At 46.9% G+C, this 25,578-nt stretch overlaps 1 protein-coding gene across 2 annotated transcripts in view; it reads right to left on the bottom strand.

Moving 5' to 3' along the window:
- The window catches only part of L3MBTL3 (L3MBTL histone methyl-lysine binding protein 3), a 106,224-nt gene that overhangs the window by 16,026 nt on the left and 64,620 nt on the right, over window positions 1-25,578 (bottom strand). For both annotated transcript variants that reach the window (XM_044287867.1, XM_044287868.1), the window contains exons 15-18: window positions 15,149-15,263; window positions 5,618-5,717; window positions 5,359-5,523; window positions 2,716-2,811 (exon numbers count right to left, since the gene is read on the bottom strand). In XM_044287867.1, the coding sequence (XP_044143802.1) occupies window positions 2,716-2,811; window positions 5,359-5,523; window positions 5,618-5,717; window positions 15,149-15,263 (476 nt within the window). The remainder of the gene's footprint in view (window positions 1-2,715; window positions 2,812-5,358; window positions 5,524-5,617; window positions 5,718-15,148; window positions 15,264-25,578) is intronic.

Genomic DNA, 25,578 nt, shown 5'->3' with positions numbered 1-25,578 from the left:
CGGTATCTTCGCTCTGTAAGTTATAGTAGGCGGTGTCTGCCCTTGTCCTGTGGGAGTCTCCTTCTCCTAGGCTGCAGTGCTGGCCAATCGCAGCACAGAGCTCACAGCCTGGGAGAAAAAAAAACTCCAAATAAAAAATTTTTATTGAAAAAATTGTTTGGGGGAGAGTGACGCCAATAAAAACTACAATTTGTCCCGCAAAAGACAATTTATAGCTCTTGGAACGCAATGATTAAAATAGGAATAAAAACGCTTGGTCAGTAAGGCCCAAAACAGGCTGGTCACTAAGGGGTTAAAGGATACCTGTCATATTTTAACTCCAAATTAAAAATGTTCACATATGTAGTTACTACTGAGGTGATAATCCATAATCACTATATTTTTTCCTCACATACCCCATATTTAAGAAAATTCCTTCCATAGCAACCGTTTTTCACCAGACTTCAGTCTGCCTCTCCTCTAAAGATGGCCACTGATGCCCTCACCCTGAGGCTAAGCCCGCCTTCCCTCACTACCCAGAATGCATTGTGCTAGTCTAAGGAACTGCCTCAACTCAACCAATCTGAGTTGTCCACACTTCAACACGCCCTCTTCCTCCTGAGAGCCCATACATTTTAGCAAGTGGCTATATAGCTGCGTGCGATTTCAGCCTGGACAAATAAAAAGATCTCCATCCCTCTGTTCTGAGGAATCCGGACACTGCCACAGCAGCACAGCGCCGGGAGGGGAGGGGGGGACAGGGGAGCTTCCTCACCGTTAACCCCTTCCATACAGCGGTCCCTACGGACAGCCGCAAGAGGTAGGGGTTAAACAGCAGACATCCACTGATGTCGGCCGTTACAGTAGATTGTCAGCTGTATGTTACAGCTGACAATCTACTAAACCGCTCTGCCATCCTGTTCAATTGCAGGGGAGAGGGGGGCTGGGGGGGATGGACTGCCTCCCTGTCTGAAATAACAATTTTCTCTAGCTCGGCCATCCTGAAGGGGAGATCGGGGCACAGAAACACAGCAGCACGTCCCAATCTCAAAACTCACTGAGGGGATCGGAGCCGCGCTGCTGAACTTCAGTGCAGGGGTTTATGTATATTTCTTTTTTTTACACTTGTGGCTGGGTACCTGGTGTAATGCTTAGTAGAACGTGATTTACAGCTCTCTATGCAGGAAGTAACTTCTGGGTTCAGACGGAAGCGAGCACGCAGTGTACGGGACTTCTACATCCGTCTCCCAGCTTCTTCATACAGAAGACGGAGGAGGACACCTAACACTTTTAGCGACAAAGTTGAAATGCCGGAGGGAGGACCGAACATGCAGGAATTACATGGTAATTTAATACCTTGCCAAAAGTATAAACTAGGGCACTAATGTGAACGTAATGAGACAAATCCAATTATATAAAACAATAAAAATATGAAAGTTATCCTTTACAGAAGACCTGTCAGCACTCTTGAAATGTCTGTTTTAGTAAATACTTGCATTCTCACATAATTCTGGAACTGAATGTTGTGCAGTTCCTCTGTTATTTCTCCTATAACTTATGAATACAGGTACAGCTGGGTGTTACCTCCTACTGGTAATAACCACTTGTACCCTTATTCATACATTTCTATTAGGAATTATAAGGGAACAGCACAACAGAGTCATAACAATAAATTGTCCAGAATTATCATTTCATGTGGAATACAATTACATACTAAAACAGAAATGTCAGGAGTGGTGACAGGCCCTCTTTAAATACAGCATAACAGATAAAAAAGTTTCAGCATGCTTAGGTGTCAAACTCCATTCACAGGGACAATTTTGATTGCAGTTTAAAAAGGTGTTATCCTGCCATATATATTGATGACCGACCATCAGGATGGGTCATCAATTTCTGATCGGAGGGAAGGGGGGGGCAGACACTTGGCACCCCAGACAATCAGCTGTTTGAAATGGAGGGAGTACTTTTGATTACACTGAACGGTTGTAGCTTCCGAAACTACGGGCAGTGTAATGAACAGGAAGCAGCGCTGGCATGGAGTGCCACCTCCTCTTCAAACAGCTGATTAGTGGGGGTGCCAGGTGTCAGACCCTGCCGATCAGATACTGATAACCTATCCTGATGAGAGGTAAACAAGCTAGTTTAAAGCTAGTTTTACTCCGCTAGCCGCACATCATGTTCTTATGTACCCATGTAATCCAGAAGAAGATCAAGCTTAGGCCTCATGCACAAGGCTGTAGCAGTTTTTGCTGTCCACAAAACACTGACTTTTTGCAGAACAGTACGTCCTGCCCTCTGTAAGAACTGCCTATTCTTGTCGGCAAAACTGACAAGAACAGGACATTTTTTTTTTTTTTGTGGGGCTGCGGAACGGAAGTGCGGATGCTTTTTGCAGCCCCATTAAAATGAACGGGTCCACGTTCAATCCGCAAAATATGCAGATCAGATGCAGACCGAAACCACGGTCATGTGCATTAAGTACTAAATATTTAGTTGGTACAGTACGACATGACTGCAATTCTACCAGCTCATATGTGTAATGGCAGGTCCCGTATAGCCTACACGTATGATCTACATGGGATTGATTCCAGGTACAAATGATTTTTTCGATAAACCTGTAGTCCATATATACTAATGTATATAATCTACCTACATACATCTGTCTATCTATAACATCTCAGAGGTTGATATGTTTGTCCTTAAAATATAAAAAGGTTAAAAACATGTAACGCTCACTTTTTAATTGATGGCTTTGTGTCCGCTTCATCGTCTAGCCATTCTGCCATCTCCCACATGTTGCCTCTCCCCCACTGCTCATCTGTAGGAGACTTTCTGAACAAGTTGAAAGGAGAAACTGAATTTTAAATATAAATTAAATGCTAACACACTGCTGATACAGCCAATGAGGCTGGGTCTACATGTTGCAGCAGGCCAATTAACACGCGGCACAACTGAATGCATTTCCCATGGTTTTGCTAAGCAGTTTTTTTTACCATATTTTACTTAAAAAAAGGGTAGCTGGCCACTAGCACACTACTGCAACATTTAAACCCATGACATTTCTGTATACCGTCAATGAATTCCAATTATTCCAGCTGCCATAAAGCACACACACATTGCTATACTGATTATACAGATAATTTGGGCAGGAAGTGTGTGCCTCCAATATGGCAATATAGTCACCTTTAGCAGGGCTCCAGACTAAAAAAAATATCTCCTAACCTGAAAAATTTAGGATACCATAAAAAAGTATTGCGATACTCGATACCACGTGAAAAAATAAAACACCAAAAAAGCTGCATGCATTCCAGATTTTACGGAACGTCTGGACCATAATAGAACAGTCCTAACCAAATTTTTGTCGGGACAAGGTGACTAAAAAATGGCAAATTGCCCGTTTAAATTTTTTTTTTCTGTTAAGGTGTTTACCGCATAGGAGATATTTTTTAATATTTAATAGTTCACTTTTTCGGGCGTGGCGATATAAAATATATAAACAATAAAAAAAAATACATATGTATAATTGGAAAAAGGGGGCGATTTAAACTTATTTATTTTTTTACTTTTTATTTATTTAATAACCATTTCCCCCTTAGGGGCTAGAACCTGGGATCTTTCATCCCTTGTCCTATTCACCCTGATAGATCTCTATTAGGGTGAATAGGACTCTACACTCTCCCTGCTGCACACAGCAGCAGGGAGCAGACTATGGCAGCCAGGGCTTCAGCAGCGTCCTGGCTGTCATGGTAACCGATCGGAGCCCCAGGCTTACACTGCTGGGGCTCCAATCGGAACTGCCACTAATGATTATAATACTTGGGGGGGATGGGCACCTGAGGGGTTAATAGCGGCGGATCGCAGCGTGCAGTCATAGAGGCTGGGTGCCGGGTATCGGATATGTGTATTCATTGGTGGCGCAGTGGCCACAGCCCCTCCCCTCCTCCACCCTGCTATTAGCCATTGGTGGCAGCGGCACAGGGGGGAGGGACTGCCTCCTCCTCCCCTGTGCTGTTGAGAAGAACATGGCACATGCTGACAGCAGAATGTGCCATGTCAGTTCCTAGTGTGTGAGAGGGAGGGTCTAGGCGCAAATGGCGACAAGACTACAAAGTCTTGTCGCCATTTAGCAATTCTAACATTTTGTTCGCCATCTGGAGCCCTGTTTAGGGAAGTTTTTTACTTCCCGACACCCCTGCTAATCAGCTGGTTGAAGAGCTGCTGATCTATTTACCTGCTTGCCCCAGCAATTTCAGTGGGGAGCAGGTGTAATTACAAGTATGGTGTCCTCATTCACTTCCATGGGACAGTCTGTAGTATACACTTGAGCAGACAGAGATGTTCCTTAGAAGTGAATGGGGACACCATAGTTGTAATTACACTGTTCACCCTAGCAATTGCTGCGGCGAGCAGGTAAACAGAGCAGAGAAGGCAGCACTCGTATAAGCGCTGCCTTCTCTTCAAGCAGCTGATCGGCGCAAGTGGCAGGTGTCGGACCTTTCCCAATCGGATATTGATGACCTATGTTGAGGATAGGTCGTCAATAGTAAAAAGCGGACAACCTCTTCAATGACAACAGCATTTAAAAAACAGAAAAAAAACAAACAAAAAAAAACAAAACAGGATGATCTTCCCCCCACTGTTTGTTAGGGTCCATTCACACGTCCGTTATTTGTTTCCTGATCTGTTCCGTTTTTTGCTGAACAGATCTGGACCAGATCTGGACCCATTCATTTTCAATGGGTCCTGAAAAAAAACGGACAGCACAATGTCAGATTTTTTTTCAGGGCCCATTGAAAATGAATGGGTCCAGATCTGGTCCAGATCTGTTCAGCAAAAAACGGAACAGATCAGGAAAGAAACAACGGACGTGTGAATAGACCCCAAGTCTGCAGGATTTTTTGCATGTTCCTGAAACAAGCAAAACAATTCCTTCAGAGAACACGGGGTTAGTCTCTTGGTGATCTGCACCATTTTTGACTGGGAACAGACTAAGTGGAGGGGCTTGCGTAATTTAATAAGGTATTTGTCCTACTGCAGGCAGGGCACAGGAAACTCCTGATCCAGACAGTTGTGGAGTTGAGAAGAAAGAGGGGAGGACATGGCTGAGCTCTTGGGTCATAAAGAGATTTATGTTTAATAATAATTATAGTTTCAATATGATGCAAAACAGGATCAAAAGGAACTGAGGTAATTCTGAAGGAAAATGCTAGGATATTTTTTGTTCATTTTGTATTTTTAGTGTTTCTATAAAACATACCCATCATTTTCAAAAACTTGACATGTCATAGTGACATGTCGCAAGCTTTGATGATAGGCACCCTCCAAATATAACTAATTAATCTAAAATTAGATAAATGAGACATTTCCTTTAAAAATTACCTGGAATGTGGAGAATCAGGTGGAGGGTCAGAAACAGGGTTGGGTGTCCCTGATCTCCGAGCCTTTATTGTGTGGTGAGATAGTAGTGGTCGTTCTCCACTAAGACGATCTTGCAAGAAAATCTCTCTGTTGAGATTTACTTCTGAGTAAGGACATCCAACTGCACTATAATAGAACACAGCAAGAAGCAATACAATATTAAAAATACAGCAATGTATCTAGTTCATTATCCTCTTAGCCTATGCAGATGTGTACATACGTGTAATGGGTGCCATATTTTGGTCCTCGCACATGTCCAATACCTTTACATCCAGCAATGGGACAGCCTTGTCCAGGAGCTGGGGATGTGTCTGCAACACCTGGAAGGAAAATGGTTTTCCGAGATTATAAATTTGTTACTTTTTAAACGGAACTTTTCAAAATTTGTCTTATAAACACCCTCCAGAAAAAGTAACTTTTCACTGTAGATTTTTAAAGGGGTATTCCGGTAAAGTAACGTAATTTTTTTTTAAACTACATTAAGGCTGCAAGCTGTGACCCAACCAGTACCCACCTATACATATAACCAGAGCTTCAATTTACCTTGCAATCCATTTGTCTAGCTCCTGTGTGAGCCTGCAACACAGAGTATCATGGCGCCTGATCTTCCCTCACAAAACTACAATCCCCACAATGCCTAGCTTTCTGCTGGGAGTTTATGCTTGTTCATGAGTGCTGATGTTTATTGATTGGCTGCCATGCCATGCCCCCTTTACTCAGTAATCACCAGCACACTAAGGGAGCATTCACACGACCGTGTGAAGGCCGTGCCCGTATTGCGGACCCGCAATACACGGGCACCGTTCCGTGTGCATTCCGCATCACGGATGCAGACACATTCATTTCAACGGGTCCGCAAATCCGGAGATGCGGAACGGAAGCACGGAACTGAACCTTACGGAAGCACCACGGAGTGCTTTCTGAGGTTCCGTTCCGTGCTTCCGCACAGCAAAAAGATAGAGCTTGCTCGGAGGGATTGCAGACCCATTCAATAGGGACAATCCCTATACGGCTGCCACATGGCAGGTGCCCGTGCTTAGCTGACCGCAATTTGCGGTCCACAGCATGGGCACAGGTTTCACACGGTCGTGTGAATGCTCTCTAACACTCTCTTTATTTCACAAGACATTTAGCTAGAAACTGATGGCAACACACAGAGCATGCTCGACCTAACAAAGGCTGAGAACTACAGGTCGATGCCATGGTAATTTTTGAGGAAACACAGTGGGTAACAAAGGAAGAAAACTACTTTTATAGCTACTGAACGGTAAGTATGTTAAATTTACATTATATTAGGTAATTATTGATGATGAATTAGTCTAAAACATAAGTTATATTTATGGTAACTGGAATACCCCTTTCATTTAGATATTGTTAGCATACAATTGCATTTTAACCCCTTAGTGACATAGCTAATTTTAGAATTATGCCTCATTCACATGTCAGTGTTTTGGTCAGTAATTTCCGTAAGTGATTGTGAACCAACACCAGGATTGGCTCTACACTCGGACACGTGCAGATCTTATACCTTATGTCTGAGAAGGCTTCAATCCTGGTTTTGGTTCACAATCACTGACCAAAACACTGACGTGTCAATGAGGCATTAAGGACCAGTAACATTTTCGCCCCTCTGTGTTCCAGCAGTCATAACATTTTCATTTTTAATTCTATTTTTTTTTTGTTTGCTTTTTTTTAAACAAACATTGTGTGGAACATACAGTGTATTAACCCCTTCCTGCAAAATCACATACATGTACGTCGGGAATGTGGTGCCTTACCGCATTCCCACGTGCATGTACGTGATGGGATCGGATGGGTGCAGGGGCTACTGATAGCCGGGCCCCTGCTGCATCCGCCGGCATCGCTGTATGCGGTGATGCCGGCGGATTAACCCTTTCACATGCTGCGGTCAGCGCGCTAACCGGGGCACGTGCGGGGTTTACAGAGGGAAGGGGCTCCCTCTGACTCCATCAGCCCCCCGAGCTGCGCTGGCAGGGGGCCGGAAGACCAGGAGATCCAGCCTGAGGGCTGGGTCTCCTAGGCAACTGTCAGCGTCTTATTACAATACATAATGTATTGTACTGAATTGAAACAGGGATCAAACCCTATAAAAAGTGAAAAAAGTAATTTTTTTTATTATAAAAAAAGTTAAGAAAAAAAACACACCCTTTTCCTAAAATAAAGTAAAAAAAAATTGTAAAAATAAAGAAATAAATAAATAGGGAAAATAAGAAAAGTAGACAAATTAGATATTATGGCGTCTGTATCGACCAGCTCTATAAAAATGCCACATGACCTAACCCCTCAGGTGAACAGTCCAAAAAATAAAATTAAAAACTGTTAAAAAAAAAAGTCGTATTTACATCACTAAAAGTGCAACACCAAAGCGAATCAAAAAGGCGTATGCCACCCAGAAAAGTACCAATCTAACCGTCACCGCAATTCACATTATACCACAACCCGAATCGACAAACGAATGTCAAAATATGAAATTCGCTAATCCCTAATTATAATCAGTAAGTGTCATTAATGGGTATTGCTTATTATTTCACATGTGGCAATAAAATGTAATAAAATAATAATGTAAAAAAATATAACAGGTTTGTCAGTAGGGTCCTTGCTGTGCATTAAAAATGAAATGAAAAAAAAAAAAGAAAAATATAAAATAAAAAAAATGGTCACATCTTTATATGTTACTATGACTTCAGTTGTACACCATATGATATTCAGGAATAGTCATATGGAGTACAAATCAAATCATTAAAATAGATAGATGTGACCATTTTATTTTTTTAATTCTCTATTTATAACTTAATTTTTAGTGCACAGCAAGGACCCTACTGACAAACCTGTTATTTTTTACATTTTATTGCCACATGCAAAATAATACTCACTAATGACACTTACTGATTATAAGTCATTTCAGGTGGGAGTAAATGCCTACTACATGTCAATTGTTTATCTGTGAATATATATTTTACCTGACATTGGGTTAGGTTACTTTCACACAAGCGTTTTAGTTTTCCGGTATTGAGATCCGTCATAGGGACTCAATGCCGGAAAAAAACGCTTCCGTTTTGTCTCCATTCATTGTCCATGGGGACAGAACTGAATGCTCCAAAATGCATTCCATTCCGTTTAGTTGCGTTTCCATACCGGAGAGAAAACCGCAACATGTTGTAGTTTGCTTTCCATCCTGGGATGCAGAGCAAGACAGATCCGGCATGACCCCGAACACAAGTCAATGGGGGATGGATCAATTTTCTCTGCCACAATCGAAAATGGATCCGTCCTCCATTGACTTTCAATGGATTTCATGACGGATCCATCTTGGCTATGTTAAAGATAAAATAACCGGATCCGTTCATAATGGATGCAGATGGTTGTATTATCAGTAATTGAAGCGTTTTTTGCTGAACCCTGCCGGATCCAGAAAAAACGCTAGTGTGAAAGTAGCCTTAGTCAGTCAGTTTGAAAGAGGCCTAATCCATATCCGAAGAAGAGGTGAGGCACTGAACACACTTGTTCTTTCATTCACTGCTGAAGCCAGTGACTGGCTGCAGTGGTCACATGAGCATATGGTTACTGCCACAGACAAGTAAACAGAAGGCCAGTACGGAGTACCAGAGCCGCTGGAATGGCAGGGGAATAAAGTAATGCTACTTTTATGGTTTCATAAATTACACTTCCACTCCCCCATGCAATTTCTGGCTCCATTCAGACAAACTCTTTACGAAAGTATCAGTCGTGCACTTGTTTGTCACAGGGCCACGGACGGAATTTTACCCACTGGAAGTAAACAAAGCTCAATGACTACAAGCAGAATGAGGAATTTTTATGAAGTACATTACAAAATTGTTTAACTTTCAGTACTTGCTGAAATAAAAAAAAATAAAAAAAAAAAGGAGATTTTTGTATAACTTACCAGTAAAATCTTTCTCGCTCTTCATTGGGGGACACAGAGACCTTGGGGTATAGCTATGTCCTCTAGGAGGCGTTGACACTAGTAAAAGCTGTTGGCTCCTCCCCTGGCAGCTATACCCCCTCCAGCCTGGAGAGATAGCTTCAGTTTGTGAGAAGCAGTAGGAGAAGCAAGCTAAGAAAAAACATGGAACACCAACCATGGCAAAGGACCCAACGGGCTCAAACCATCAACTGCCACAACTGTGGCCAAACAACAATACTGGGTGGGTGCTGTGCCCCCCAATGAAGAGCGAGAAAGAGATTTTACTGGTAAGTTATACAAAAATCTCCTTTTCTCGCCCATATTCATTGGGGGACACAGAGACCTTGGGACGTCCAAGAGCAGTCCACAAGGGGGGGGGGGAAACACAGACCCATGGACCCAAGACCAAGCTTCCAGAGGCGGTGCCCGCCGATGCATAAGTATGCACCTGGCAAAATTTAGTGAATGTGCGGAAGGAGGGCAGAAGCCGCCCTGCACAACTGCGCGGCCGAACCTTGAATCATCCGAGCCCAAGAGCGCCCACCCCTCTTGTGAAAGGAGCCGCAACACTGAAGGGTGGAACCCTGCCCCGGGGACAGAATGTTTAAACAAATGTAGACGTGCAATTGACACCCTGGAGGCCGCCAATGCCATGCGAGGACCCTCCGGAAAGACGACAAAAAAAAAAAAAAAAAAAGATGAGCACGTACGCCGGAAGGAACTGGAGGCTGGCAAATAAACAGTCAGAGCCCTGACAACGGCCAATGACCCAACTCCCTTTCCCTAGGGTGTGAAGGGAAGGAACGCAGTGATGGAAGGACAGATTCTTCATTGAGATGAAAACCAGAGACCACCGTCGGGAGAAAGGAAGAACGGCCAAGGGAAGCTCTTATCCCTGTCAGAACCAGGACAGGTTCAAGGGGAGAATTCCGGAGTGCTGAAAAGACTAAGGTCTGATCCCAAGGCGGTAAAGGAGGACGGCATGGAGGAACCGTATGGCCATTCCCTGGAGGAAGGTATTGTGGACCCCGGGTGGGTCAGAGGACGCTGGAAAGGATACACAGTGCCGAACCTACCCAGCCAAGAACTAAAGTCCAAGCAAAAAACCCCGGATCCACCCCTGCTAAGGAGAAGCGCTCCACGGAAACGGAAGTGGTCCACCAATGTCCCCCCAAGCCGACCAGGCTTGTCGGGAGACTGAGAAGCTGCCTGAATGAGGCATGCCCAACCGCAAGCCAGGGAATCAGATTGGATAGTCAAAAGTAGAGACAATATGAGAATCATTGACGGAAGAATTCCGTTAGCGACCGCGTATCGACGGTGTAGCAATACCGCTTGATGGAAGCAAACAACCAAACCAAGATTAGAGAGAAAAAACTTCTGCCTCAAGGAGGAAGAATAGAGGGGGTGTTCCGTTCCAGGAACAAAACTCCATCAACAGACGTGACAGCACCCCCGCTCATCCTGGCGTGGTGAGTCTCATAGTCTAGCCACGGAATGTGCAGTGAAAAGATATGACTACATCGGACTTGCATGCCGACACCAGTCAAGTATCAAGAGAGGTAGTGGTACACACGGGTAGCGCACCCAGGACCAACGGTAGGATTCACCTGTAGAAGGAGGAATATAGGAAACGTCACAGCCCAACAGTCGGTCCGGAACAAGACCGGAAGAAAAAAGAAAAAAACCACAGAACCAATACCCTGCATCCATAGATGAGGGGAAGTAGCAACATAGGAACCACCAAGGTTTGCGGAATGGCCGTGAACCCCGAGCCAGAGAAGGAAGAATGGAAGGAGAAAGGGGGAAAGATGAAGCCCATTCCCCATCCGAGACCGGCAGTATACAGAAGTAGCCACCGGATGATAGCGGTGGTGCCATACTCCGCCTAAGGAGGAGCCTATGCAGCGTACGCCACCGAATACGGAGATAGAAGAATCCGTCAACTGACAAAGGAGCCGTACAGGAGGAGCCAGAGTACGCAATGGCTACTACAGGATCCCCATACCGTAGAGGAATCCGGTAGAAGCCACGGTACCATACTGCCCCAGGGAAGGAGAGCTAACTTTAAACGCTCCACCCGGGAAGGGCGCTGAACAGGAACAACCGCCAAGCAAGCGTCAGGGTAGAACCCCTACCTGATAGAATGCCCCACTGTAGCGACTGCGAACGCTAGTACCTGCACAGGCTGAACAGGCTGCAAAGCTAAACCAGAGTGCCAGCCCAAACACTACCCACATCAGGAATGGTGGAAAGAGTAAGGAGTCAGTGTAACACTTGACCCGTTGGCACGTAATCATCATATGTGTGCAATGGTGTACGCACCACTACTGATGCGGACAATACCATTACCGACTGGGACAATGGAATCCCATGGAGATGGGAGTCTCTAGGACACAAGTGATGTTAGTAAACACCCTGAGAAGACAGAGGAGTTATAATCATACCCAAAACCAGCTCCAAAGGAACACAATGAGGAATAGCCACCATATGCACTGGCGGGACTCATATAGCACTAGAGTAAGCGTACCGAGCACCTTCGAGTACCGACTGTTGCCACACCCCCTAATGAAATAAGCGCAGGCACCTAGAGTCGTGGCGCAGTTGAATTGCAGAATCTGAAGATGTACAGATACTCCCCCGCTAGTGATCACTAGCGAAAGAGGGTAAGGCAAGTAGTAAGAACAGTGACGCGCAACACTCCGCCTAAGGAAGGATAGTGCGACAGTCGGACCGTATCCAAACTGGTGCCACAGGAAAACACCCCACCTAAGAAGGGGGGTTAATACCCACGGCGAGAACTAGTGCATATGGCAATCCTGTACCCTGTGGGAGAGCAATTAGCACCCGAGTAAGGAGGTAATGTATACAGTACACCTTGTAACCAGTGAGAATGGAATCGCTCCACCTATGGAAGGAGCTAATGAGTACGGCAGGTACTGAAACCAGTGGAGGTACAATTCCACCACCTACAGAAGGGGAAATGCACTGAAAATAGTGTTATTGTACTCAGTCCACCTATGGCAGGGGACAATGTATAAAGGTCAAAACCGTATCATAGTAGTGCAATTATTCCGCCTAAGGAAGGGGGTAATGCCCACCACGAGTGCTACTGGCCACCGTAGACGCAATCTGAGGAGATTGTTTCGGATTCACGTCAGGGTCCGAATCAGTGATTCTCCTCACCCCCCCCTCCCTTGGATGGACCCACTCCCGTGAGAGAGGGTGCGCCTGAGCGTGACCCGGGGAGGAAGGGAGGGGGTGTGGAGATATCGAGGAGAAGATGACCTGCTGTGGTCCGCTTGCGCGCAGGTATACGCTTTAGAAAATCGCCCCTAGCAGTTGCGGACTGCGCAGGTGGGGGCTTATCAACCAAACTACCCGGGGGTGGATTGGGAACAGAGGTCCTGTATAAAAAAGGAACCTGCGGAGAATTATCAACCCAACAACCCTAGAGGGTGGATTGGGAATTTCCAGTTTTCTCCCACTGGAATCGCGCAGGTGGGGAATTATCAACCAAACGTTCTCCACAGTATGGCTCAGGTGGAGAATTATCGACCAAACGGCCCCGGAGGACGGATTGGGATCCCGCAGAGATCCATAACTGAATTGCGCAGGTGGAGAATTACGGGAATACTTCAGCTGTCCTCCATGTGAGTTGCGAAGGTGGAGAGTTAATCAACCAAACGACCCCAGAGGGTGGAATGGGAATTCCAGAGGTTCTCTGCCGTATTGAGCAGGTGGAGAATTATCAACCAAACGACCCCGGAGGGTGGATTGGGAATTGCGGAGGCTCTCCGCTGTATTGAACAGGTGGAGAATTATCAACCAAACGACCCCGGAGGGTGGAATGGGAATTCCAGAGGTTCTCCGCTGTATTGAGCAGGTGGAGAATTATCAACCAAACGACCCTGGAGGGTGGATTGGGAATTCAAGAGGTTCTCCGCTGTATCGAACAGGTGGAGAATTATCAACCAAACGACCCCGGAGGGTGGATTGGTAATTGCAGCGGTTCTCAACTGTATTGCACCGGTGGAAAATAAATCAACCAAGCTACCCCGGAGGGTGGGTTGGGAACTGTCAGAGGTCCTCCACTGGTTTACGCAGGTGGAGGATTATCACCCAAACGGCCCAAAGGGCGGAGTGGGAAACTAAGAGAGGTCGTCACATGTCCGGGATAGGGCACGGGCCCAGTTTGGTGCCGCACAGTCAGAGTGGACATGACTGAGGGGAGTAGGGCCTGAATGGATGTAGACGTTTGTTTTTAGCTTCATTTATAATTTTTTTTTTAAACTGGCCTGCCTAGCCTCAAGTGGATAAGAGGCAGGAAGGGGTTAACAGTGCAATAAGCAATTTGCCCAGGCCATCTAACCCCTGATAATCCGGTGCTGGCCCAACAGAAGTGGCTGGCCGGGAAGGGTTAAACCAAAGGACTTTAAGTCCAGGGGCGGTGCTGATGGGGGCGGGGCAGCGGCAGCTAGGCAGGAAGAATTTGCGCCAGCCCGCCACCCTCCCCCTCTGGGTCGCGGCCTAGCAGGTCGCAAAACCAGGGCCTAAAGTTCCGATGCTCGGCCACCCCGGACCCTCCCCCTCTGTACTGTAAGTCAGCTGGAGGGTGGAGGGACCTGGAGCGGAGCGCGACACATATTCCGCCGGAGAGACCGCACCGCGGCCGGGATGACAACAGGGGAAGGAAGAGCCTATAGGCCCCAAGTGAAGCCGGGGCCTAAATTTTCTGCGGCGCCCGGAGGACCGGGATGTTCACCCCGCGGCCAGAACTCGTGACAGCCGGAGGTCCATGCTAAGTAAGTCCCACGCGGCGCGACTACCGCAAGGGGTCAGACGTCCGCGATCGGCCAGAGGCATTAACCCTTTCGGATCTGCGCGCTTGACGCCTGCTCCCGAAAGAGTAATATGAAGGATACTGCCGCCAGAAATAGCCAGTGGAAGTCGGACTGCGCTCCAGTCTTTCGCTGGAGGTGCCCGGGGAGAAGATACATTAACCCTCTATGAGCCGGAAAGCAGTCGGCCTAGAGGGGAGTGAGAGGGGGACCGCGTGTCGTTGGTGGCGCACGGCGCCCGCCGGATTAACCCCTTCTCTCTTTAGGGGTTTGTGTCATAGCTGAATAAAGTCCCCTGGCCATTAACCTTAGGGCGACCCAGATTTTCAAAGATGGAGGGAGGGAGGGGGAAGAGGGCTTCATACTCACCTAGTCCCATGTACTCACCTCATCTTCATCCTCTTCTCTTCACCCTCCCAAGCAGGCCCATAAGGTTACCTTCTCCAGCAGGGTCACCTCCTCAGCAGCTGGCACCGGAGTGGCAGGAGTCTGGTATGGCGGGAGGGTCTTCTCTCTGGCGGACCTAGGTGACCCCTTGGCTGGCGGAATGCAGGGGAGCGAGGCTGCCCTGGTCCCCTTGTCTTCTGTGGGGGAGGCAGCAGTGCGGGACACTGGCACTGGCGCAACTCGACCCCGGGAGAACAGGGAGGCGAGGTGACCACTGTTGTCCCATCTGAAAAGGAAGGAAAAAAATAAACTAAAAATCTTCAGGAGATCCCTGCAGAGCAGGGAGGTCTTGCCTCCTATTGACACTAGAAAAAACTAAAGCTCTCTCTCCAGGCTGGAGGGGGTATAGCTGCCAGGGGAGGAGCCAACAGCTTTTACTAGTGTCAACGCCTCCTAGAGGACATAGCTATACCCCAAGGTCTCTGTGTCCCCCAATGAATATGGGCGAGAAAAAAAAAAAAAAAAAAAAGAGAAAGAAAACAAACATAAAAAATTAAGTTAAACCATCTCCTCTTACCTGGTGGTAACTGTAGAGGGTGTCCAGTCTTAGCACACCAACCAACTGGGTGAATGTCTGGACTGTCAGCATCCACCCAATAATCGTAAAGTGAACTCCAGCCATCAAAATGAAGCTAAAACGAAGATAAGCTTGTAAATTTGTGCCACATTGTAATCAATATCAAAGCCCTTATATTATGAAACACATCTGTGTCTCTGGTTGTAAACTTTTGGGAACATTTCCTTTTGAGGGTAAGATTAGGAACAAATTAATTAACATCATTAAGAACAAATTATTATTTATTATTAACCCCTTGAGGACCTCCGCCGTACTTGTACAAGTCTGGTCTTTGAACATGGCGCTCGTTAGCATGTGCAGCAGGCACAACAGCCGCCAGGTTTCTGCTATTTTAAATAGCAGACACCCGCGGCACATATATGCGATCAGCCATAAGGCTGTGACCATGGCATCAGAGCAGTCCGGAAGTGGAAGCCACGGTCTTCCGCAACAGCGTTCTCCAGTTGAGATCAGGGAACCTGTTACATTGTTCTAATAGACCAAAGCCTCAAGCAGGCTTCAGAGTCTATTAGAGGAATATACCAATACAGGCCACTAGGTGGAGGGACTGTATTGTTATATTGAAAATTAAGTGTTCAATGATGGCTATATAGCCATCAATGAACACAACGGGCAATCTAATGATTGCCAGTTATAGTCACCCAGGGTTTAAAAAGTTTTTACAAATATAAAAAATAAAATAAAATAAAATTAAAAAAAAGTTCAAATCACCCCCTTTCCTTAAAATATAAATACGTAACGAAAAAAATAAATAAAATAAACCAACTTCATGGGCACTGCCACGTGCAAAAATGCCTATACAATATTAATGCCATACGGCAAATGGCTTAACAGGAAAAAAAAAAAAAAAAAAAAAAAAAAAAAAAAAAAAAAACAACAACAGACAATTAGCCATTTTATGTTACTTCAACTCCCCAATAAAAATTTTTTTAATGAAAAAGTGATCAAAAAAAGTCACACACTCTTCAAATTAGTATCAATGAAAAGTACAGATCGCCCCGCAAAAAATGAGCCCTCACACAAAAAAAGTTATAAGGGTCAGAATATGGTGATGTTTTTTTTTTTCTCAAAGGTTTAAAAAAATAAAAATTCAGCATTAAAAATGCAAGAAAAATTATACTAGTGGGGTATCATTGTAACCGTACTGACCTAGAGAATGAAGATAACAGGTACATTTTACCGCATAGTGTACAGTGTAAAAAATAAAAATAAAAATCTAAAAAAACTAACAAAAAAACTGTCAGAATTGCATTCCCCCCCCCCCCCCTCACAATTCTACCTCATGGTATACAACCATAAATGGCGCCACTAGAAAGTACAACTTAATCCCCTGACTCGTACAGACCAATTTCAATGTTAACTTCTGATATTAAGATTCTGGCGAAAGTGTTAGCGAATCGTCTACAGTCTGTAATTTCCATTATTATTCATAGTGATCAGGCGGGTTTCATGCCGGACAAATCTACTTCGGTAAATCTTAGACGCCTTTTTCTTAATACTCAGAGAAGAGTTGACTTTGTCGGAGGGCGAGCCATCCTCTCACTGGACGCGGCTAAAGCCTTTGATAGTGTTGAATGGTGTTATCTGTGGGAGGTGTTGCGAGTCATGGGGTTTGGGAAAACCTTTATTTCCTGGGTTCGATTGTTATACAATGGCCCCACGGCTAGGATACGGGCGAATGGGGGAACATCAGAGTCATTCAGATTGGGTAGAGGAACCAGTCAGGGATGCCCATTATCTCCCCTTCTGTTTGCTATTGCAATTGAGCCGCTTGCCTGCGTGTTGCGCTCATCTGACAGGATTGTGGGGTTTCCCTGTGGGACTTGGGAGGAAAGGGTATCCCTTTACGCTGATGACATGTTAATCTATTTGGGCAATGTGGAACAGTCTTTAGGTCCAGTCATGACACTTATATGGGAGTTTGGTGATAGGTCTGGTCCCCGTATAAACTGGGATAAGTCCACTCTCTTACCGCTGGATGAATCTGCTATAACTCTTATCCCAGAATATTGTCCTATCTGAAATTGGGAGGAGCAACCTTCTTAAAATCATTCTTATGCCCAAACTCATGTATATACTGCATAACTCCCCGGTATGGATCCCTCGCAGAATATTCATAAAAATTGATAGATTGTTTAGGGATTTGATTTGGCGCTGCAACAGTTGAGGGGATGGGGGAGGACTCCTGGAGACATTGCCTCAGCCAGATTGGTGGCTTTATTGTAGAATAGCGGAATTATAGGTAAGATGTCGGGGCACCCCACACTTTTTATGATGCACAAGGTTTGGCAAAAACGCTGTTATCAGTAAGGGGGTTTTCGCAGTTTTTCCCTATTTGGCGAAATCCGCACCTTCCTGAACTATTCCAGTTAGGTGGCTTCTCACCCTGGGAGCGCAAAGGAGTGAGATATTTATGTCAACTTCAGAGTGCCGATGTTTTAAAGTCCTTTGAACAGTTGAGAACTGAATTTGGTCTCCCGCACACGGCCTTCTATCAATTTCTACAACTTCGTCATGCCTTTCAGACACAGGCTAAATCTGTGTCGTTGAAATGCACTATGGTCCCGTTGTTTCAGCAGCTTCTCACAAACAGCTCCTCGAGAGGTCTGATATCATCTACCTACAGGAACTTGTATGTGAAAGCACTGAAACAAGAGGGTTTAGCAGTCAAATATAAGTGGGAAAGGGAGGTCGGGCCGATCTCAGAGGAGCAGTGGAAATTGCTTTTGGCTCTCACTCCACAATTGTCAGTTTGTGAGGGGCAGAGTATGTCCCAGCTGTTTTTAATACACAGGGTGTATAGGACGCCAGAGTTTTTATGCTGGATAGGTGTTCAGGAGGATGCGGATTGTCCTAGATGTGGCAGGGGTCCTGCATCCTTGTTACACATGTTCTAGGATTGTGCGGAGCTCCGGAACTTTTGGTCCGCGGTTCTAGCCCTAATAAAAGATGCATATAATATTATGGTCCCGCCTGGACCAAGAGCATGTGTGGTCGGGATATTGGACATCAAAAATCGACATCACCGTCTGGGAGTACAGCGTCTGCTATTTCAGGCTAGGAAACTAATAGCTAGATATTGGCTTAGACCTCAATCTCCGACTAGGGGAGAATTTCTCAATAGAATGTCAGATATATTATGCTTGGAGAAAGGTGTGTATGTTAAAAGAAACTGTGTTGTGAAGTTTAACAAAATATGGGATAATTGGGAGAAATGCAGGGTACAGTGTCCGGTTTAGCCTCTCCTCGTAGTCGAATGGTGGGGTAGGTAGTGGCACAGGTCTTGTTTCTGCGTGCTTTCTATCTCCTATATCCTATTTTGCTCTGGATGTATGCTGTATGAAGGTGTGTGGTACTACGTACACCAAGGGATATGCCTTTGTTATGCTAATAGGTTGACCAATTTTGGAGTTCGGATCTGCTCCATCACTCAGGTAGGGGAGGGGGGTAGGGGGAGTTGGGTTTTAGGTGGGTAGGGAGGGATGGTTTCCCGTTTATAAATTATTGGATAGGAATTCCGGTTCTGTATCAGGTATTCTTTGTAACTGGATTACGTGCTTTTATGTACCTCTTGTACCATGGTTTATGTTACTTGGGATTCTCATAGGAGTACCTACCTAGTCTGTGTAATGCTATGGTATTTTTGTCATCAACTGTTGCATGTATGCTGTGCAGACTGTCTTCCTTTGTATTTTTGTGATAAAAAAATAAAATAAAAATAATAATAAAAATTATCTGATTCAAAAAAGAAAGTACAACTTGTCCCGCAAAAGAATAAGCCCTTATAAGGCTATGTGAACTGAAAAATAAAAAAGTTAGGACTATGGGACGGTAGGGAGTGAAAAACAAAAACGCAAAAATTGAAAATCTCAGAGTCCTCTAACGGTTAAAGTGCCATTCATTCCATGTCACTGTACATATGATAAGAGGGATACATACAATAAAAAGGTAGAATAAGCATGAACAAGACTAGTTACAAATTGGTATAGAAAGAGAGGACCCTGCCTATGAGGGCTGGGAGAAGGAAACAGAGGGTAAAACTGTTCATGGCGGTATAATGGCAGCAGGGTTGCTGTAGGTTGAAGGCTTGTCTAAAGAGGCAGGTTTTCAGGTTTGCTTTGAAGGTTTCCAAGGTAGGCGAGCGTCCGATATGCTGCGGTAGAAGGTTCCAGAGTACGGGGGTTGCATGAGAGAAATCTTGGAGGAAGATTGCGGGAAGAGGAGATGAGTAGAGTAGAGATTGAGGTCTCGTGAGGATCAGAGATTGCATGTAGGAAGGTACTGGGAGATCAGGTCACAGATGAATGGAGGGGACAGGTTGTGGATGGCCTTGTATGTCATAGTAAGTATTTTGTACTTGTTTCTCTGGGCAAAGGGGAGTCGGCAAAGGGTTTGGCAGAGAGAACAGACAGGAGAGTAACAGAGGGAGAGGTGGAATAGTCGGGTGGCACAGTTGAGGATAGATTGGAGGTGTGCGAGAGTGCTAGATGGAAGGCCACAGAGGAGGATGTTACAGTAGTCTAGGCAGGAGATAAGGGCACGTACAAGCATTTTTGCACACTCTGGATTGAGGAATGTGTGGATCCGAGAGATATTTTTCAGTTTGAGGCGGCAGGAGGTGGAAAGGGGTTGTATGTGTAGTTTAAAGGAAAGATCAAAATTGAAGGTTACTCCAAGACAGCAAACTTGGTTGACCGGAAGAGTGTGTAGCCATTGATTGTGATAGACAGGTCTGTTGGGGGGAATTGAGTGAGATGGGGGAAAGATGATAAAATGAGATTTTTGTAAAACTTACCAGTAAAATCTTTGTCGCTCTTCATTGGCGGACGCAGGAACCGTGGTATAGCCATGTCCTCTAGGAGGCGTTGACACTAGATAAAGCTGTTAGCTCCTCCCCTGGCAGCTATACCCCCTCCAACCTAGAGAGAGCTTTAGTTTGTGCACAAGCAGTAGGAGAAGCAAGCCAACCAAAGAAAAAACATGGAACACCAACCATGCCAAAAGATCCAACGGGGTTCAAACCAGCAACTGCCACAACTGTGGTCGAACAACAATACTGGGTGGGTGCTGTCTCCCCCCAATGAAGAGCGATAAAGAGATTTTACTGGTAAGTCTTACAAAAATCTAATTTTCTTTCCCATATTCATTGGGGGACACAGGAACCGTGGGACATCCAAAAGCAGTCCACAGGGAGGAAAAAAAAAAAAAAAAAAAAAAAAAGACCCATGGAAGCAAGCGTCCCTGCAGGCATCTAAGAAACTGCCGCCTGCAAGACCATGCGGCCCAAGGCAGCGTCCGCAGATGCATAAGTATGCACCTGGTAAAATTTTGTGAATGTGTGTAAGAAGGACAAAGTAGCAGCCTTACACAACTGTGCAGCCGAAGCGCGATTCCTCTGAGCTCAAGATGCGCCCACCGCTCTGGTGGAGTGAGCCGTGACACCTAAGGGTGGAAACTTGCCCTGGGCGTGGTATACGGTTGGACGATATCAAAAATATTCAGACGATAACGATATAAAAAAAATTATCGCGATAACGATATATATCGCGATACACTGTATGGGGGCAGCCACAGGGGGACGTTACACTGTATGAGGGGGACACAAGGGGATGTTATACTGTATGGGGGGGGGGGGAGGGACAAGGGGACGTGACGTTATACTGTATGGGGGCCAAAAGGAGACGTTATAATGGACTATGGGGCAGCAGCCAGCAGGAGACATTATACTGTATGGGTGGCCACAAGGAGATATGATGATGAAAGCAGCAGCCACAAGGAGACATTACAGTATGGGGGCAGCAGCGCAGCCACAAAGAGACATTACAGTATGGAGGCAGCTGGCAGCAGCCACAAAAAGAGACATTACATACAGTATGGGGCTTGTGGGGGGCAGCAGCCCCCCCCCCCCCCTCCAATGTCTTATGGACACCTGTGTGACTGACTTGCCACCTGCCTGCCAAGCTGCCACCACCATATTTCCTCCTTGTTCATCATGTCATGGGGGAGGTATTGGAGGGACTCATGATGGCTCACTGCGATTAGCATAGAGGCAGCAGCAGGCAGTGTAATAGGAGCCGACAGTGGAAGCTAGCCCCGCCCTGCCCCTCCCCGCCCTCCAACCAATCAGAGGAAACCAGCAGTCCAGCACTGACTCACAGCACAGGGGGAGTCGTTCAGGGACTCAGAATCGTCTGAGAGTCTATTAGTTAAAAGAATCGAATGAGTCAGAGACGTGTCACCGAGTCCCTGCCAGGCTTCCTGCTCTGCGGCTCCCTGTCTCCCGACAAGTCCGTCCGGGGGGTGGGGAGTGTGTACAGGGTGCATGTAGCAGAGCAGGAAGTCTGGCAGGGACTCGGTGACCCGATTCTTTTAACTAATAAACTCTCAGACGATTATCTGAGTCCCTGCAATAACTATACATTGTAAGTCCCTCCTGACCTTCGGTTCACTTGAGACTGAGCCGACTCAGCAGTCGCTGCTGTACTGCGCTGCTCAACTCAGCCTGGGGGGCGTCACCTGATTCCGACGTGAGACGTCGGTCGGTGGGCGGAGACAGCACATTCGGAGCAAGCAGGAGGAGCCGCTGCTGGAAGAAACTGGTAGATAATGATGGGGAACGCAGTTTTTAAAGCGATGACGTCACAAAATATACTGCGGTATTTAGGAAACAGCGATATCGCCATATTGCCGTTTTTTTAATACCGCGGTATATCGTGATACCGGTATATCGCCCAACCCTAGCGTGGTAAGCCTCCGCAATTGCAGCCCGAAGTCAACGTGCGATTGCCACCTTGGAGGCCGCCAATCCCTTGCAAGGACCCTCCGGAATGACAAAAAGGGAGTCCGTATGACGGAAGGGACTGGAGGCTGCTAAATAGTTCTTCAGAGCTCTGACAACGTCCAAATGGTGCAACTCCTTTTCCTTAGGGTGTGAAGGAGATGGACACAGTGAGGAAAGGAAAATTTCCTCGTTAATATGGAAGTCGGTGACCACCTTCGGAAGAAAAGAAGGGACGGGCCAGAGAACCACCTTGTTCTTATGAATAACCAGGAAGGGTTCTCTGCAAGAGAGCGCCGTCAACTCAGACACCCGTCTGATGCAAGCGATAGCGACAAGAAAAACTACCTTCCAGGACAGGAGTCTGAGAGAAATCTCCCACAAGAGCTCAAAAGGGGAAAGCCTGGAGCGCTGAGAGGACTAAATTCAGATCCCAAGGTGGTAAAGCAGGACAGTACGGAGGAACCGTATGTGCCACTCCCTGTAGAAAAGTCCTTACAGGCCCCAGGGGGGCCAGAGGGCGCTGGAAAAGGATAGAAAGCGCCGAGACCTGACCCTTCAAAGAACGAAGGGCCAGACCAAGGTCCAACCCTGATTGAAGAAAGGACAGGACCGTGGGGAGAGAAAAACTAAGTGGTGGAATATTTCGGCTTTCACAGAAACCCAGGAAGGACCTCCAGGTCCTGTAATAGATCCTGGGCGACGCAGGCTTCCTGGCCTTAATCATAGTGCGGATGACATCCGCCGACAACCATCTGCACGTTAGAATGTCGGTTTCAACGGCCACGCTGTCAAGCAAAGAGACCTTAAATGCTGATGAATCCCTGCGAAAGAAGGTCGTCTCAGAGGTAGTGACCAAGGGATGTCTCCTAAAAGGAGAACGGTGTTGGCGTACCACGCGCAACGAGGATAGTCGGAATGCCCTCCATCCTGACTTTCCGTAGAACCCTGGGTAGGAGGGGGAAGGGGGGGGAAAGGGGCGTCCACGCCACAAGCGTCCGGATCCCTTGCTCGGGAGAGGAAGGTGGGAAGTTTCTGATTGAGCCTTGAGGCCATCAAGTCCATGTCGGGGCAACTCCAACGTAGTCAGTTCTCCACGCCCAGGATGTAGATTGCTCAAATTGTCATTACATGAGCCTCCGCCCACCGCAAGATCTTGGCAGATTCCTGCATCACCGCAAGGCTGTGTCGTCCCCCCCCCCCCCCCCACCCGGTGGTTGATGTACGCCACCGCGGTGGCGTTGACTTACCGGACTCTGACGGGGCGACCCTTCAGGAGGTGGGTCCCGTGCCGGAGGGATAGAAGAATCTGCAACACGCCAGACCTGCAGGGTATTGCGAAGTTAGGTCACGGTTATGGGCAATCGAGGGTTACTCAGTTTGAAATAGAACCCTGGGCAGGCATGCGGCAGTGAAGGAGAGGCTGACACAAGTTCCTCTGGGGCACACTCTGCATGTAGGGACCAGGCCTGACAGTGGATGAGGTGCCCTGGATGTTGCAGGTGTTTTGAGTGCCTGGGGCAAGGTCCCTTTAAGGATCGTGACGCCAGTGCCTGTAACGGTGGCACACCGATTTATAGCAGTAGTAATTGAGGTACACAGATGGTATGGTGAACCAAACGTTGCTTTACTTGGAAACAGTCCAAACTTTGTACATACAGTTGATAATTATGCAGTGCAGGCTTATCTCAATACTGGCAGGTAATAGTCTTGCAAGATACTTGGAGGGTAAACAGTTAATGCTTCACAGACCAGGCTGCACTATCTCCACAGCTATTCTGTCTGACTGTATCCCAAGGCCCGAATGCCTAAATGCTGGCTTTAATCCTTGGTACTTAATCTTCCTGCCGTATTGACCCTTGCTCTTATTCTGTAGTACCTCTGCCCATCAGCTTACTTATCTGAGCTGGTTGTACTGGCTCTGCTGGGTTTGTAGGTGGCTGCAGGTTTCTCCCAGGAGGTCCATTCCTACTACTGGGGTTACTTCATCTGTGCTAGCTGGATTTGGGTTTTCCAGGCAGGCTGTATTTCTCCACTAGCCTCCTGGTGGCAACTAGAAACCAGGACTGTCTAGCTGCATGTCAGGAGGAGGCCCTCAGCCTATCTCTGGCTGGTGCCTTCTCACTTCTGTCTCCATAGACTCCTGACTATGACCTCACACCTCCCTGTCTGGGCCTGGACATTTATACTAGGTGCTTCCTATCTCCCTCTAGTGTCTAGGATGTCTAACTACACCCCAATAGGCCTGCTATGCATGTAACAGGGGAAACACATGTAAAAGCACATAGAAAATACATTAGAATGCATGGATAAACATAATACCACCGTCCCTTAGGAGTAGGAGTAACACGTGACCCAATTGACCCTTGTGTAGTGCCCACCCCTACCTAGTGGGACACTACAAATCGCCCTGAGCTCCAGGACATTGATCGGAAGCTTGGACTACGACCGAGACCATGTGCCTTGGACTGTCCTGGGAGGGAACACGCCTCCCCTACCCAGCAGACTGGCATCGGTGGTAACAACCGTCCAGGATATCGGAAGAAAAGACCTTCCCAGAACTGGAACCGACAGCCACCAACAAAGGGACGACCTCACCTGGGGAGAGAGGCTGATGGGATAGTCCAGGCTCTCGGACGATTTGTCCCAGGAGGACAGGATTGCTCTCTGGAACGTGCGAGAGTGGAACCGGGCAAAGGGAATTGCCTCGAAACAGGCGACCATCTTCTCTAAAGTCCTCATGCAGAGGTGAATGGACGGAAGCCTGCAATCGAGATGAATCCTCACCGAACGGTGCAAGGCCAGTCGCTTGTCTGGAGGAAGGCGAACCTGTGCCGCTTCCGTGTCCAGAAGCATACCCAGAAAGACCAGTTGTCTGGAGGGAATCAGAGATGACTTCTGCAGATTGACCAGCCACCCGAAACGTGCAAGGGCTTCCAGCGTGATCCGTACGGTGCTCGACGCCTGAGTGAAAGAGGGAGCCTTGATGAGGATGTCGTCCAGATAAGGCATAAGGAAGATGCCTCTGGAATGGAGCAGGGCGAGAAGAGGGGCCAGAATTTTTGTGAGGACTCGAGGCGCAGTTGCCAGCCCAAAGAGGAGCGTGACAAACTGGTAATGATAGTCTCCTACTGCAAACCTCAGGAAGCACTGGCGACTCTGTGCGATCACGACGTGGAGGTATGAATCCTGGATAGCTACAGCCAAAAGGAATTCCCCCTGCTCCAGAGAAGCAATTACGGAACGAAGGTATTCCATCCGAAACCGCTGAAGACAGAGGAACTTGTTCAGCAGTTTGAGGTCCAGGATTGGGCGCACAGAGCTCTCCTTTTTGGGGGGACCACAAAAGGTTCAAATAGAACCCCTTGAACCTCTCTGCTGGGGGAACAGGAGAGATGACTCACCGGTCTAGGAGGGACTGAATGGCCTGAGAGAAGGCGGCCGCCTGCTCGGGGTCCTGTGGAAGACGGGATTAAAAAAACCTGTCTGGGGGGGGGAAGAGACAGGAACTCTATCACGTATACCGAGGATACAATCTCGAGTGCCCAAGCGTGGGAGACGTGGGCCCGCAAGACGTCCTGGAAGAGGAGGA

The sequence above is a fragment of the Bufo gargarizans genome, chromosome 3 (genome assembly GCF_014858855.1).
Source record: "Bufo gargarizans isolate SCDJY-AF-19 chromosome 3, ASM1485885v1, whole genome shotgun sequence".
In the NCBI taxonomy this organism is placed as follows: Eukaryota; Metazoa; Chordata; class Amphibia; order Anura; family Bufonidae; genus Bufo; species Bufo gargarizans.
This window is presented reverse-complemented; position numbering and strand designations above follow the sequence as displayed.